The 17,927-nt window shown below is 41.9% G+C and overlaps 1 protein-coding gene across 3 annotated transcripts in view; it reads right to left on the reverse strand.

The window, feature by feature from the left end:
• Window positions 1–2,619: 2,619 nt before the first annotated feature.
• Window positions 2,620–17,927, reverse strand: part of CFAP36 (cilia and flagella associated protein 36) — a 343,167-nt gene continuing 327,859 nt past the window's right edge. For all 3 annotated transcript variants that reach the window (XM_078649320.1, XM_078649319.1, XM_078649318.1), the window contains one exon: window positions 2,620–2,794. In XM_078649320.1, coding sequence (XP_078505446.1) covers window positions 2,711–2,794 — 84 coding nt within the window. In that variant the 3' untranslated portion in view covers window positions 2,620–2,710. The remainder of the gene's footprint in view (window positions 2,795–17,927) is intronic.

Genomic DNA, 17,927 nt, shown 5'->3' on the forward strand with positions numbered 1-17,927 from the left:
GTAATTAGTCATGCATTTGTATGTGATTGTTGGTGTTCTAATGCAGCAACGGTTCTGTTTAATTGAACACTGTCTAATAAAACAAAACTTCTTGAATAGAAAACATTAAAAGTACCTCCAAAGATGAAACCCTGTGCATATATCTTGGCTAGAAAACATCAGCACAATCAAAATACCTGTATATTTTTCATATACTCCTAATCAAACCTGATCAGTCCACTTTGGGCAAAATATAAATAACATTACTCAACTTTGTGTGGCAGGGGAAACTGGTGCTGGTGTTCATGATAACCTTGCAAATGACACATAATAGAGGAGTGTGGGATTTCAAGAAGTTAATTGTTACTATAGAGCATCAACATTACAAATGGAAGCGGAACGGTCACACGGTACTCCAGTAGGCAATGGATAGGGCTAGGACAGGAAGCATCCTCTGACATGCCATGTGGCTACCAAATCCATTATGACCGCAAAGATTATACTACTGTGAAATCATATATTTGGAATTCAACTGGAGTAACACCAACCCTGACGACAGTCCCATTTTTATTTACACCTATCTATATTATTGCACCCCTGCTAGTGCAGAAAATGCCTACAAGGCCTGGCTAGCTAGAGAAAGCAGGATGTTATTGACATTTAAGTTAATGGTAAGATAAAGATAAAATCCCCTGAGGATTGCAAGCGAATATTTAAAGTGATTGAGGTAGAATGTTTTAGAGGCCAACAACTTCAATAAGGGGCATCCTATCCACTTATAAACTAGCAGTCCTTAGGCAGTTATCTGGCTTACAGAGACTGCCAAGGAGGGTGGCTGGGACTAAATAGGCGGTATTCAAACTATATGCACTATTTTTAGAAGCTCCTTTACCGCAGGTGGGGTTGTATGAAGAAGTGGTAGAAAATGTAACCAGAGACATTCCAGGTGAAGAATAGTTAGACAACTGGAGAGACATAACCTGTTTCAAAAAGTCTACACTACACAGGGAATGACTGACATTCAGGTATGTGACCCCCGATAGATTAGTTTAATGATACAAGGAAGTGTCTGACCACTGCTGGAGAGTATACAGATTCAGGGGAGACCCTGCCTACATCCGGTGGGACTGTCTGTTAGTGATACATTTGGGTAAATTAGTGCTGGTAGCAATAAGCTGATGGTGCACTTTCTGATCCCAGCTAATTCAAAAATGTTAATTTTGTGTGTTGAGCCAAAGGAGTGGGGTAATGTGGCTTAAAGGAATGGTTGCTGATTTTTTTCAACTCTTGGTGGCAGCAAAAATAGTTTAGAGCATGTATGTGGCAACATAAAATGTCCCAAACTGAACCTATTGGCCCTGATTACGATGTTGGGCGGACTTGCATCAGTTCGACACCATTGGGGTTAAGGGACCACCCGACCATGGGCCGGCGCTTCCACAATCCCAATTAGGATCCAACCGCACATACTGCGTTTGGAAACTTCCATTTTCCAATGGGAGCTTGTGCGGCAGGCTGAAAACGCCTCCAGCACAAGCTCCCATTGAAAAATGGAAGTTTGCAAACATCCCTGTACCGTGTGACAGACACCTTACGGTGCCTCCCACAAAGTGCAGGGATGTGCCCCCAGGGTAGTATGCAGAGGGCCAGGGGGCAAGGGGGCCCTGCTAGGGACTCCCAATGTCACTTTCTAACAGTCTTTCCATTTGGGAAAGGCAAACATGGAATGGGTGTCAGAAACTGACATCATAATCCTGACGGCTGAAAGGTTGTGCTTAAGGGATTATGCTGCCTTTCTGACTGATGTCGGAACCAGGTCAGATTTCCCCACAGGTTTAAAATCCGACTGCCGCCATCCTAATACGTAGTTGTACTTTAAACGTACCATGTCAGAGGTGATGCGCCCGACATCGTTATCGGGCCCATAGTTTAACAAAATAAGTGGGGCACAGTGGCAATGATAAATGAAATAAAATACATAGCAATTTGGCAGGCTCTATTGAATATAGAATCAAGGACCGCATGTACGCACAAGCCAGTGAGGAAGAGTGACCGGAGATTCAGCAAGATGGGCCCATGTTAATCTTTGTATTAGTGAAACAAAACAGTGCTGTGCCCACCTCTGGGTGAATTGTTTTGCTCTATTGAGCTACAAAACTGTAAAAAAAAAAAAAAAAAAAAAAAAAAAAAGGATTTTCTAAAGGAATTTTTTTCACAGAAATATTATTAAGCAACCTCACTTTTTCAAAGCTGGCAAAGCTTTTAATATAGTGACCATCAACAAGAACATTGAAGTGAATGTAATTAAACCATGACTCTATCACAGAACACATTACTGTGGTCTGCTGTATAAAACGCGAATTATTTCTTACCTTTTGCTCCCAAATTTCTTCCAGGGCTGTTTTCAAAGCTTCTGGACAGCATTGCAGTAAATACACAGCTTTCACTGCCAAAGGTGGACCGCAGAATTGTGCAAGCTCAACCAAACAAATGCATCCTTTCTACGGTAATGACATGTTTCACACATATCATCAATAACATTTAACTAGCTTATTGGGGTGTCAAATGCTGCTTCTGGGTTACATGTACTAGTTAAATTTCATATTGGAAAGGTTTTAAATGAAATCGAAACACACTGGCTTCATTTTTCAAGAAGGTTTAGATAAAATATCGGTTTAATTAAACTGAACAAGTCTATGTCCCTTGTCCACATATTATCAAAATTAAAATTTCATTTATTAATCACTTCTTCTTTAAGTTTTTCAGCTAGTTGCCTCCTCTTCTGCAAATGTTTCTTTTCTTCTTCCGTCATTTCCTAAAATAATAACAGACATTTAAATAGGGTAGTGTGAAACATGTGTTACTAACACACAAAAGAACACATTGCCTGCATATTAGGATCCTTGAGTCATTTGGTGAACACATATTGCCACTCTTTCATTTCATATCACATCTCAAGATAGGTTTCCTGTAAATCATTTCATGACTTCATGTTTGCATTCAGTGCAGCAAAGGTTATTAACTAATTCAACAACAAGCAAAAGATTTCCTAGCCACTGTTTTCAATATTAGATTCAGAGCAACAACCAATTTCAACAGTCTAAACAATGTTTTCCTCACTTGCTAACCACAACAGCCATAGGACAACAGGTAATCTCACTGCCATTAGTAGGAGGGAGAGATAAAGTAGCAGTAACCCACGAACCCCACAAGTCAGATGACACATATTGAAAGTAATAGGTGTCATTTCATACATCTAGAGGTCAGGGTTCCTATTTCCTCATGAGATCAACCTTAGCACTCAATTCCTTCCTCTTATTTCTTGCACCATCCAAATCTTGGGATCAGTCTTTTTCTTCCTTGCATATGTAGTAAGCAGTTAACATATATATCCTTTTTACAGACAACCTTCTCCCTTCATTCATTTTGGTCAGCTGCCCCTTCCTCCCTCTTGTGGCCCTTTCTGCGCCTCCCCCCATTGCTTCCTCATTTGATCAATTTTCTCCATTGAAATACACTTCATGGTTTCCTCCAACCTCTTGATGTCAAAGTGTATAATTTCCCTCGTGGTCAGTTTCTACTAGTCATACTTGATCAGTTCTCCATTTACTGTAACCTTTTCCTCTCTTTATGCCAATCAGGGGGCATATCATCAAGGCCATGCGATAATTATCGCTCAGCGCTCTTAGCGCAAGGATAATTATCGCCGGCCAACTCTGAATTTTATTGCGGAGATAGCGTGCTATCAGCAACGGCTTATCTCCAAAGCGATAAAATTCAGAGCGCAAGCTGCCAATTGTGCGATTATCACTGGAAATACAGCGATAATCGCACAAGGTTTGGCAATGTGCGATTGGAAATGTCGCTTAACAACATTTCTCCAGTTATGTCGGGGCAGGAATGCCCACTTTGCATCTCATTAGAGATGCAAAGATGGGCGTTGGGGGAAAGGGCGATAATGCAAGGATTCACGCGATAGCGTGACTTTGCTGATTAGGAGATAAAATGATCGCCGCTTTCCGCACCAAAACAGACGCTAAAGCGCCAATAATTTTATCTCCGGGGCTTGATGATATGCCCCTTAGCCTCTTACTTGTATATCTGGGGATTGTGGACTTAGATGAAAAAGATACCTCATTTATCAACAATATGTGGTGAGGACTGCTCTGGGGGAAAACAACTGTTGTCAGTAATAACCAACGAACAAAAGTAACATAAGATTTGTGTGTACTTTAAAGACAGGGTTCGCTAGATACATGGGTGATTAGCATTTATATAATTTATACAAATGTTTGTATGTGTAGAATGGAAATATAAATGAATGTATTTCACCAATCATCCAAAATGTCAAAGGCTTGGATCATGAGGTGTACTCATTTCATTTACATTCTTTATTCGGATAAAATATACCCATAAAAGTATAGGTAAAAACATAAATTAAAATAACCAAGGACAAGATGAGAGATAAATAAGATAAAACACTCAATGTAAAACAGAGCTATGAAAATACAAGGTGCACATCATACAGTACTCATCGAATTACAGGCTCGAATGGCAGCTTTCAAGAACGCTTCTCCAGAAATAATTAACTCATTATCACCCAGTTTAAGAGGTGTATTAAATCCTTACCTATAATCTATAATAAAACGTCTCTTAAAAACAGGGCATAGGAAAAACTTTGTGTACATCATATAATATCCACCAAAAAATAAAGTACGTATTGACTAGATCTCTTGTCATATGGGCAGGGAGAAGAGGGAGAGAGAAGAGTCAAGGTAGACTTGAAAACCCAGGGGGAAGCATAATGACTACTTAACGGTACGGGCTCTCAGGCGAAACAAAAGACTACGCTCTCACCGACCCACGGATTTATATAGATACCCAGCTATTAAAAAATTATTCTTGGGGTTCAAATTCAGGGCCACACTCAGTTTCTTAGCCTTGTTAGGTAATCTTTTCTCATGATAACACTGCATTAAGCTGCTTGCATCTGCTTTTTTCTTACAGCGTCAAGGCTCTAAGGTCGATCAAATACATGAGCATAACCAGCCATGCACAAGCTAGCTTTTACTCCTGCTAGCCACGGAATATCCATGTCTATATCACAGCTGAGGCAGTCTTCCATGATATCTCTTGTTTTTCAAGACTGCTAGCCAAAAGAAGGGTGGGTGAGTTCTAATACATAGGGTAAGTTCGGTTCGCTGTGGCAAATATATTGAGGCGAGGAGTTGAGGCCCCCCAGAAGCTTCAGACAAAACTTTTGTCTTCAGTCTGTATATTGTGATGATTAGAGTTACCCCAGCCCGCAGCCCCATAAGTTGACACAGGGGTACATGGTGATTTAAAACTTTACAAAATAGGTAAAATAACTCCTTGGTTGCGGTAAACTAAACATTGCATCGATAGACTTTAGAGAATGTATTCCTACAATGGGCAGTGTGATCCACCCAAGAACCATTAGCCTCAAAAACCAATCCCAAATATGAAAAAGTGCTGGTGCATTGTTAACAGTGATTACCAATCGGAAGAGATTTAATTTTGTGCTTCCTTGGTCCACAGGCCATGATATACAATTTGTGCAAAAGTATAGCAAGGCCATAAAATCGACCAATCCCTGTACTAAAATGTGCAAGGCTCTAGGGGTGCGGGCCATCAGCACAGCATCATCAGCATACAATAAACAAGGTAAAATGTAGCCTTTCTTTCTTGGGACATCATGTGTGAAAATTATTAAAAACGGGTGAAGATTATTAATACATAAAATAAAAAGCAATGGCGCTAAAAGACATCCTTGTCTTACCCCTCTAACAATCCTGATGTCTTTTGAAACCCCCTTACCCCTAGTTTAGTCGGATCCTGGCCTTCATGTCTCAGTGAATATAAGCTACAAAATACTTTGTGGCTTCATCCATCCCTATCTCTAAAAGGATTAATCACAGCTTTGATCGGTTAACACAATCAAAAGCCGAGGTCAAATCCATAAAAGCCAAATACATCGGAGAGTGTTGGGCGACGGTATATTTCCCAATGCTTAATTTCTGGTTAGAACACTGTTCTACTATGCCCACTTTATTTCTGAATCCATATTGGCAGGGGTACAAAATGGAATTCTCTGCAGACCAATCTCTGATCTTATTATACAAACACCTGCCCAGGATTTTCAGTGTAGTGTCTATCAGGGAGATTGGCCTGTAACAGCCTGGATTTGAGCTGTCACCCTTTTTAAAAATTGGGACAAAAATGGAGGTTGACCAGGTACTCAGTAGGGGGCGAAGAAGCTAAGTTGTTAAAAACATTAAGCAGAAGCTGCACCCAGAATTCAAGTTTATACTTAATAAGGTCTATTGGTACCCCATCACGGCCAGTGGCCTTGCAGCCCCTACTCTGTTTTATCGTATCTTCCACCTCAATCAGAAACACCACTATCCCCTTAGGGTCAGGTTCTGGCAATATTTCATTATCTAATGAGGTAGCTGCGTATATCATCAAGAAATGCTCCTCCCAGGAATCACTGGTTATATTACAACTACTTGGTGACCGCATCTGTTTCATAGCTCTCATATCCTTAACAGCAGCCCAAAAATGTTTGCTGTTCCTTTTATTAGCCAGATCAGCCAATGATTCCCACTGTTGTTCCAGTACCTCATTCTTCCTCAAGGAGGTGACCACCTTGTATTTTTTTCTTAAAAATGCCACCTCCAGTGGGTTCCTAGGTTTAGACATAAGGGACTGTCGTAGTTGGCAAATTATAGTCAAGCACTGATGGTTAAAATATCTGGGTCTATTAATGATTGGACACCAGGTTTCATTAGCTCCATTTTTATATGGTAACAGAACTGAGAATATGCAGCAACTATTTCTGATCCAGTATTGAGTGTGGTTAAGCAGGTCGTAACCAGTTCAAAGTTCTCCCGAACGACTTGTTGGAATAAGTGGGTTGTCCATAGATGGGTCTAGATTTCTAGTGCCACATTCAGTTCTATATTTGAGCTTAGGGGGGAATTTAAAAACGACTTTAATGGGGTTATGATCCCCATAATGTGTTGGTACCACTTTACCATAAAGTAATAAATCCTCCATGTTAGATGAAATAAAAAAGTAATTAATTAAAGAGGAGCATCCCTACCTCTGTAGGTAGGTAACACTATAGTATTTTCATAATGGGCTGCAATATCCATAACATTACCCAAATCCTAGGATTCCAAATATTCCTGCAGCCCTATTCCCCTAGTACATACACTTGCCAGACTGACACCGCTAAATGAAGGCTCCTACAGGGCCAATTTCGCATTAAAATCGCCTCCAAAACATATAACCACTAGGTTACTATTTTTGCCAAATGAATCTCTTAAGGCAGTGATATAATCAAATAAGATATGGAATTTCGTTTTGGGTGTAGAATGGAAATCATTATTATAAAAATGTATCAAATATAAAATCAGTCCTCTTTTGTACCTTACAAACTGAAAATTATCATTGTTAGTTTCTATGGCCTTGGTACACCCTCCCTGCAGTAATATTCACCCATAAAGCCAAGCCTCCAGAGTCACGACCCATTCTAGATGGAGATGCCAGGGTATTATGGCACTCAAAACCATCAATACATATATCACTAGGTGGCCAGGGTTCCTGGAACATTAAGATATCATATTGCCTAATAAAGTGTACCCATTCGTTTTTTGCAATCTTTGATTTGTAGTCCAGCCACATTCCAGCTGTGTATATTCAGAACATGATCGTCCTGCATGAGAGTACTCTCTGTGCCCTGGTGATCTTCTTTCCGGGGCTCACTCCTTAAACAGGCCCCAGTCAATCTGTGTCTTCAAGGTCACTTAACGCAACAAATCTAGTATATTGTGCAAAGGGAAACAGTCCTGGCAAATCTCCCCTTAAAGGTGGTTTGTAAAAGTAACTTAAAGGGAGAGACCACATTTTTGTATTACTGGAGCCAATGGACTCTTGTTTCAGTATGGCCCTTACTAAAGATGGGCTGTTAAAGTTCATCACTATGCAGTCCCCTTCCGTGTATTTAACTGAGCGGCCGATCCATCCCACCCTTTGTACTATGATGATGTCATTTATATTTGTGATGTTAAAATGTTTGTTTTGTATAACTAGTCAATGCATTTATTGATCAGCTCTTCCCCGGACTCAATATATTGTTCTTTAAGCGGTGGTACTCCTGCCAGGACTGAAACATAAGGACAGGCTGCTGGAGGCAGATCCAATGCATTCTTATTAGGTTTAAGTCAAGTGCTATTTACGGGATGATACACAGCATAAACACTGGGATTTAGGCGTGCATTTTGTGGGTTTGACCAGACAGTTACATAATGAGGTTGACTGCTCTTTGCTACGGGCAAAGGTGTGCTGTAGAGAGGTAATGGAATGCTGGGGACCTGGCTGATGTGTATTGCTGGTAGGGGATGGTTTTGACATGCATAACAATGATCCCCGCAGGCAAGATCCTGAGATGGAAGAACTGGATGTTCACTGAAAAAACCATAGGTTTCACACATGTTATAGTTAGCTGGACATTTCACTCATACAAAACCATTGAAATTACCCCGTTATAGTTAGTTCATCTAACTACAACTAGCGCGCCTGCAATGCACTGCTGATGACGTCACATATTACATCACTCATGACATGGTCAGTGACATCACTCATGACATCTCAAATGACATCACTGATGACATCATCCAGTAAATGTGTGTCTTTCCGAAAAATAAATATTTTTTTTATATGTATATCTAAAGGTCGATGGAAGAATGAATGGGTAAATAAGTGTCTAAATGGATTTTTTTTGGTAAAATTGATTGTATAACTGACTTATTAAGTGTATCTTAGTGAATAGATGTATTAGCGAGTAATGTTTAAATATTTAAATATCTGTATCAGTGTCTCACTTTGTGCATAAGTGGCTGCATGGGTTGGTGAGTAGCTACATGAGTGTATATATGGGTTATTAGTTGTTTTTTGAGTATCAGTATGAGTGTCTGTATGGTTGGGTGGAGGATATAACTTAGCGCACAGATGCATGAATGAGTGACTCACTGTTTACATGTGTTTTGAAGACAGCATGGGTGCAGGACTGTATGGATGGATGATTGTGTGTATGGGTGGGTTAGTGAGTGAATGACTGTCTCAATAGTGTATTCATGAGTAACTACATATGCTTTAAACTAGTAGATGTGAGTATTGATGTATATAAATAAATATATGTGAGAGTGAGAGTTTGGAAGAGTTCCTGTATAAATAAGTATTTGTTTCTATAAGTGATTGTTTAAGAGAGTAAGTATGTGTACGTTTCTGTAGAAGTAAGTGTAGTGGTGTGTGTATAGCTGTATATGCAAGTAAATGGATGTTTGATAGTTTATTTGCATGTGTGAGTATGTGTGTGAGTAACTCTATGGATGAGTATCGGTGTGTAACAGAATGTATAGGAGAATGAGTATATATGATGAGTTAGTACATGTATGAGTGACTATATAGAACTGTTAGTGAATGACTGGACGTGTATGTAGATGTTGGAATTACTGAATAGGTTGTTGTAACTGGTATTGGTATCTCCATTTGTTTGAAAATTTTAGTTTCTATTTTTGAATGTGTGTATCAAAGGTAATAATAGGGTGGGAGGAGGTCTGCCACTCTTTCACAAGGATGATGTCATCAGTGATGTCATTTGAGATGTCATGAGTGATATCATGAGTGATGTCACTGACCATGTCATGAGTGATGTAATATGTGATGTCATCAGCAGTGCATTGCGGGCGCGCGAGTTATAGTTAGCTGAACTAACTATAACGGGGGAATTTCAATGGTTTTGTATGAGTGAAATGTCCAGCTAACTATAACATGTGTGAAACCTATGGTTTTTTCAGTGAATTTCTAAGGTTTTTTAAATGCTAATTTCTAACTATAACGTGACTGAAACCTATGGTTTTTTCAGTGAATTTCAAAGGTTTTGTAAATGATAATTTTTAAATGAATTAATTATTATATTTCTTTCTTTATATACAAATTTCTTACATTTTTATTAAAAATATTTATATTTGTTTTATTATTTAAGTTATATTTCATATTCTTAATGTAAAATAATAACAAAAATACATTAAAAAAACATTTTATTAATTACAATTTTTATTACAATATATTAAAATAAATTCTATATAATTCCTTTTACGAGCACCGTAAGCGCAGCGTAAGAGCTCCGTAAGTGCACCGTAAGCGTACGCAAAGCCATGTGACTTTAAAAGAAGAGATTTGATTGGTTCATAACACTTCCTATTCCAACTGTTGAAAGACCCCTCGGGGAGGGAGCAGAGCTGGACTAGAGTGGGCTTTGCAATTGATGGTTCACGGTACAGACCCAAGCATAACCCAATCCCCGCTCTTGGTAATTTTGTTCACCAGAACAGATTTTCTTGCCTGGACCATGTTGATTGACCACAATGGGGAGTTATACCAAAACACTCTGTAAAATCTCCACATGCGATCTCAGTTAGAGGGGTGGACATTTTCCACCCTGTAGCTGAGGTAAAGATCCAGGCTTTTTCCAATGAGGGGGGGTCCTCTGAGGGATGTACCCAAGTGCAAGCACAGGAACCACTCTATTCAAGCTCTGTCCCTATATTGCAACAGGAGGAGCGTGCTGTACCATCCATCCTGAAGCCTACTACACCTGGGCTGGGTGTTTTGGCAATGCACACTTGCGACACTGTGCCAGCACTAAGTGAAGCTCCCCTCCAACCCCAAGGTTTGGCACTAAGTGAAGTTTCCCCGCAATCCCGAGGATCAGGGCTAGTTATTCTGTCATGGAACGTGGCGGGTATTATGAATAAGGTGGGTACTCCGGAGTGGGAGACCCTGGTCGATGGGAGTGACATCATTCTCCTGCAGGAGACATGGGCAAGGGAACCACACTATAGGAGGGGGTACGATATACACGAAATCCCGGCAAAATGGAATGGTAGGGGGAGACCTTCGGGTGGGTTGGCAATTTGGGTGGCGAGCCACATTGGGTGTCAGGTGGAAAGTATGGATACTCTCTCCCAGGACATCCAGTGTGTTCGCCTCAACTGGCCTGGCAAAGGGTCTTGGGCAATTGTAAATGTCTACTCTCGACCAGTTGCTGTGGGCAATGAATCTCCCACCTTAGTCGAACTCTCATCCTTTCTAGGTCAACTACCTGCCGACCTGAAATTAGTGATGGGAGGGGACTTCAATTGCCATTTTGAACCACTCGAGGGTTTAATGGAGGGACCATTTACAGCTGAGGATGATTACTGGGGAGTTCCCCCCTCCTCCTCGCCCCACCCTAAAGCATGGTCCCCGCTGGCAATACACCTCACCTCCCTTACTTTGAATTTCGCACTGAGGGCGTGCAATGGGCGCACTCCCTCCGATACTCCATCGGTGTGCACATTTAACAGAAAGGGGCACGAGTCCAGGCTGGATTATATCTTTATTGATATATCCTTATGGCCTAAAGTGCAAGACTTCAAAGTGGTATCCAGAACAGACAGTGATCATAATTCTCTCCTCTTGGAAATTCAGCACCCAATCTCCGCTGTAGGGTTGGTAACCACTGACGCCGGAGGTGATCAGGGGGACATACTCCTCACCACAAGCAGACGACGGGTGAAGTGGGGGAAGCTGGTCAATAATGAAAATGCCATGAATAAGTTATATGGTATAGCACTCCCCTTGTTTCAGGAGGTGGATGCTCTCATTAGTCAACCCAGACTCTCTGACTATAATGAGAGACTTTCCGGCATCCATCAGACTCTGGTCAGGGACCTTGCAGATGTCTTTAACCCGGTGGTGCCCGCAAGAAGGAAAGTTACCCGTATTGCGACCTGGTACACCCCTACCTGTAGGAAAATTAAATCCGACCTACTTTCAGCCATCAAAGAAGGTAGTGATAGGGAGAGGGTTGCAACCCTGAGGAGGGAGTACAAGGCAGCAGTGGCCAGCGCTAGGGCAGAGTGGGATTGGAACCACTGGCAGGAACTGTTTGAAGCCCTGAAGTGCAGAGACTCTAGGAAGTTCTGGGCTCTGGTAAATAATGGTACTGGGGTGCTCACGCCTGCGGTGGAGCCTAATATTGCCCCCTCTGTGTGGGAGGCCCACTTCGGAGCATTATACCATGCAACCACATTATGGCCCGATGGGCTGGCGGTGGATTTTCCCTGTCCCTCAGATATGTCCCTGGAATTCTCTCTAGGTGAGGTGAAGACAGCGTTGGAGTGTCTGGCCTTGGGGAAGGCACCGGGGTTGGACAAGCTTCCCGGGGATCTGTTTAGGTACCATCTCGACATCTGGGCCCCTTACCTTCTCATTTTATTTAACGCTATACTAGGAGGTATGGTGGTTCCTTCCTCTTGGTTAGGGGCCGAAATTGTCCCAATCCATAAGAAAGGCTCCCCTCTGAACCCAACTAACTATAGGCCAATTAGTCTTATAGATGTCCCCCAAAAGCTTTTTGCGCGTCTTATTCTGAACCATCTATTAGACTGGGTAGAGGACAATGACATTCTGAGTCCTCTGCAGGCTGGCTTCAGGAAGAACACGTCGACCATGGACCAGATCTTCCGCCTCGTCCTCCTTTATTGGAAGACCGTGATCATCGAGGGGGGAAGACTGTACATGGTCTTCGTGGACCTGAGGTCAGCCTTCGACCTAGTCCCGCGCAGAAAGCTGTGGGAGGTGCTGGAAAAGCTGGGAGTTCCCCCCCAGCTACTTAACATCTTAGTCAGGCTGCATGAGAACAACTATGCGCAGGTCAGGTGTGGGAAAGATGGCAAATTGTCATCAAGGTTCCCCGTCTCTCGAGGGGTGAGGCAGGGTTGTGTCCTGGCACCAACCCTGTTCTGTTTGTACATCAACCATGTCATCTCCCACCTGGAAAATGTAAATAACAACGACGCCCCCTGCCTGGCCGGAAGGAGGGTACCGGCAATTATGTTTGCCGACGATACCCTCCTTCTTTCCAAATCCCCCATGGGGATTCAGAGGATCCTGGATGGATTTGGTCTTTTCTGTGCTCAGCACGGGTTGGAGATAAACACAGAGAAGACAAAGTACATGATTTTTAATCCACCAACTAAAACAAGACCTAATCCTACCCTGGGGACGGCCAGTCTCGAGAGGGTGTCCACCTTCATATATTTGGGGGTAACAATACAGGAACACTTATCTTGGGACCACCAGATAGCACGCTCAAGGGTAAAACTGTCTCAACTGTCTGGTGCAATTCTGAAGGTGGCTAATTCTTCGTCCTTTAAGCCCGTGAGCCCGGCCCTCGAAACCTATAGGTCCCAGGCCAAGGCAGCGGCCACTTATGGCTGTGAACTTTGGGGGCATAAAGCGGCGAGGGATTTGTCTACAGTTGAAAATAGTTTCCTAAGGCGTTTATTGACTCTTCCGCGTGCAACGCCACTTCTGCCCTTGAGAATGGACCTGGGGCTACCCCCTATTGCAGAGGAGCTTGTGTCCAAACCAGTGAAGTTTTGGCACAGGCTTTGGTCTACGAACGAACTGCACCATTATAGGGAGGACCTCACCCATGTCATGAGTCTTAATTGTGGTGGAAAAATTCCTTGGCTTGCCTCTGTGAAAAATCAACTGACTTCAATGAATCTCCGTGACCTTTGGGAGGACCCAGCGCGAGGCTGCCAAGCAATCTCGCGCAAAGCTCTGTCAAAAATTTTTAAGGACAGGTCACTTGCACTTTTGGTAAATGCGCAACACAGTGGCACCCTTACTTTGCGATTTTTAGAATCCAAAAATTCATATATTTTTGAACCTTTTATGGATTTTATTTTTCCCATCCTGGCGAGAAAACTCTTTGTCCAATGGAGGCTTGGCACACTGCCTACTAAAACCTTTACATCCAAGTGGTCTAACACGGCCGATAAATTCTGCCCATGCTGTAAAACCCACTTGGAAGACGATCTTCACATTTTGTTTGTGTGCCTCGCCTACCAAAGGCCTAGGAAACGCTGGATAGCACCACTTTGTAAAAACCTAGGGTTCAGAGAGTATGCACAGGCATATAGGATTCTGAAAACCAGTACCTTGGGTCACATTGTGTTTGCCGTCTCGAAATTTCTTATGGCCACATGGTTGATCAGGAAAAAAAAAGGATCTGCTGAACTCTCTTGAACTTTTAGTGTTTTAATTATCCTCACGCCAGGGATGGAGTTTTAGAATGAGTATTCTTATAATATGTATTTTTCTTAAATATATTGTGTATTTTAATGTATGTGATGTTTTTTACTGTCTCTTTTATGGTCTATATGACCGAAATAAAGAATTTTTGGATTGGATTGGATTGAAAGACCCCTCCCATTTTAATCATTCCACTTTGACTTCCACGGGAGAAGGATCTGTTCTGTAGATCTCTAGCCATTTGGAAGAAGTAACCACCATGACTGCACGGCATGACTCTTCTTCAGAATATTCCTCTAAGGAACATTTTGTACCTGAGGAGCCTCAGAAAAAGCGAAAGGAAGCAATAATCTGGACATTTTTTACATTTCCCCAAGAAGAAAAAAGGTCAATGCTCCGAAGGTGACCTGCAAAATTTGTGAAGTTACTCTTTCAAGAGGTGACCCGACCAAGAAGTACTCTTGCGGCACTGCAAGCATGGTGCGCCATGTCAAGACTCTACATCCAAATAATTACGCTAGAGCTGAAACTAGAAGGTTGCAGGAAGACCAGGGATCTTCTCTTCCCAGTACATCCAGTGAAGCACCACCACCACCACCACCGAGCGGTATGGTTGCAAATATACAACCTGAATTTGGAGACCTGAATATTCGTTGTAAGATTTGCAACGAACTACTGAGCTATGGAGAACAATCCATTGAACTTATTCTCTGCAAGAAAAGGAACCACCGTTGTTCTCGTCAATATTTTTTTTTTTACTGTTTTGTTGATGATCCACACTTTTTTGGGTTCTAGTTTCAGTTTTTTTGTTTAAAAAACAAAACAAAAAAAAAACTTTTTAAAAAAATACAAAAAAAAATAAAAAACTACAAAGACAAAAAAAAACAGTTCTTCTCAGAACTACCTCCACTGGTCAAAGAAAGAGCTATATTTTTATGATAGTGTGTAAAACTTTGTCTGAATGAATGTGTAGTGCATAAATGAATGACTGAATACATTACTAGTGTATGGTGAATGTGAAAGTGCAGGACTATAAGGAAGTGCTACAGCATAAATCTATAAGGTGTTTAACTATAGTATACTGTAGTACCTCTAAAGCACTTCAATGTAACAAATGCATATACATTTTTATAAATCTATGCTTCAATTTGCACTGCTGGTGGAACTGCCTGGGTGAATTGGTATGTGTTAGGAGCGGATTTACAATCCCCTTGTGCCTCTTTTACACATCTGTTGCGTCACTTTTGTGATGCAGCGGTGGTGCAAAAGATGTGCCATGGTGGTATTTACAATGAGATGCATATGAAAGGTGCATCACATTGTAAAGCCCTGCGCCAGAAGGAGGCTTTCCAACGTACAGGGGAGGGTGGAGGTGTTCTGGCGCAAGAACGCCTCCTAAAAGTGACTGAGTGAAATCTATAAGATTTAATTCAGTCACTTTTAGGCTTATGCTGTGTCAATAACCCTGCATCTGCTTGAAACAGGTGTAAGGATTGACACAGAATTCTAAGCATAGGGCCCCAAGAGCATTGCTGGAGCTGCGTTGTGCTTGCAACGCAAGTCAAACAATGCGCCACCTACACACCACAAATACATCACATATCTGTGCCGTTTTTGCCCTATAATACACCACATTGTAAATACAGTGCATCCATTGTGGTGATGTCACAGTGCACAATAACTGGCATATATCTGCGGATGTACCACTTATTGTACATCTGCTGATTACTGTTTGAATGTAGCGAATGGATTACTACACACTGATCAATGAGTCACTACAAAACTATAACAGGAGTGTTTGGTGGAAGTGTAAGAATAAAGACTGGGGAATTGAACATATAAAAGGTAAATTTGCAGGTGCATAGAACAGTGCATGCATAGTCTATAGGAGTTTGAAGCAGTCCATGCTCTAAGGCCCACTTTCACCATGAGTACTTAGGTACTAGCTAAATGATTACAATTCTGCAAGTGTGTGGCTGAATGTATAGCAGCTTTACTTTTACAATAGTGTATATGAAAGCACATACTGCTGTATGGTTCACTACAATACTAAAACAGTAGTGTGAGAGTGTTTAGTGAAAGTGTAATGATACAGACTAGGCAATTAAAGGTATAAAAGGCAAGTTTGCTGGTGTATAAAACAGTGAATGCATAGTCTATAGCGATTTGAACCAGTCTATGCCCTAAGGCCTACTATGGTGCATGACTACTTGGAAACTGACTGAATGTTTACACTTCTACAAAGAGATTGCCTAGCTGAATATATAGCACCTTCACTTTTAGAACAGTACATACATAAGAACATACTGATGTATAACTCACTACAATACTAAAATAGTAGTAGTAAAATGTTTGGAGGAAGTGTCAGGGTAGAGACTGTTCAATTCAAAGATTAAAAGCCAAGTTTCCAGATGTTTAGAAAAGTGCATTTATTATCTGTAGCTCTTTGAAGCAGTCCATGCCCTTAGGCCTACTTTGCTGCATGACTACTTGGATAGTGGCAGAATGATTACACTTCTCCAAGGAGAGTGTAGAGTTGAATGTATAACAGCTACACTTTTTGTACAGTGTATAGACAAGCATATATGGCTCAGTACAATACTGAAACAGTAGTGGCAACATGTTTGGACAGAGTATAAGTCTAGAGACTGGATAATTAAAAGTTTAAAAGACACGTTTTCAGGTTCATAGAAGAGTACATGCATAGTAAACCGGAGTTTGAAGCAGTATATTTGAGTACTGACTGACAAACGCCATTAGCCATCTCCACTGGCTGCCTGTGGCCAGGCGGATTGAGTTCAAGATTCTCTGCATAGCCTTCAAAACCCTGAAATTTGCCTCTCCTGGTATTTTGGCCAATTTGCTTTTAACCTACGTTCCCCCCCGCCAGCTGCGTTCTATGGGACAACACCTTGTGCTGGTTCCCCGGGTTTGGAGGGTTCGCGCCGGAGGTCGCTCTTTCGGGAACAGAGCGGCCATCCTTTGGAACACGCTGCCTGCCCGCATTTGTGGGCTTAACAATTACCTTGAATTTAGGAAAGCCATAAAAACCTTTCTCTTTCCCGCTCTGTAGGCCTTCCCTGGGGCCCCTCTCTGATCCTGTCCACCTCATTGCTGTCAGTGCCAGGACGCCTCTTTGCTGGGGCAGCTGTTGCACTTATAAAACCCATTAATATTAACACTATCAAGGTGCCCTCTGGGTGCATGTATTAATAAATCCAACACTGGAATCAGTTTGGGTTATCAATACAAGATGTTTGATACCAAACATTCCTATCTTCAGAGAATCCATCATGTAGCTGCGTAGCTCATTTTCACCAGTGTCCAGCACATATTTTAAAATGGCTTCCCTGGGGACTGGAATGGAACTGACCGGCACAGGGTCATATCTGCTCAAGCAGGTATACCCTAATATGTAATATTAGCCTTAGGCCTGTCAGGAGTGTCTTATAAATAATACATGCAGTGTTAGGGGAATGGCACACAGGGATGAGTGTTGTTGTGATTTCACTTTTGTCTAAACCAAGACACGCAGCCTGCAATGGCAGCCTTGCATGTGTTTGGTGAGGGGTCCCTTAGGGTGGCACAGTTCGTGCTGCTGCCCTTAGGGACCCTCTTTAGTACCTCAGGCCCTAGGTACAAGGGGTACCATATACTAGGGACTTATGAAGAGTGCTAAAGGTATTGCCAATTGGGGAAACAATTGTGCAGATTTTGGGAAAGAGATCTGGTACTGCGGACCTGGTTAGCAGGAACCCAGTGCACTTCCAGTT

Source organism: Lissotriton helveticus, chromosome 6 (genome assembly GCF_964261635.1).
Source record: "Lissotriton helveticus chromosome 6, aLisHel1.1, whole genome shotgun sequence".
NCBI classification, from domain to species: Eukaryota; Metazoa; Chordata; class Amphibia; order Caudata; family Salamandridae; genus Lissotriton; species Lissotriton helveticus.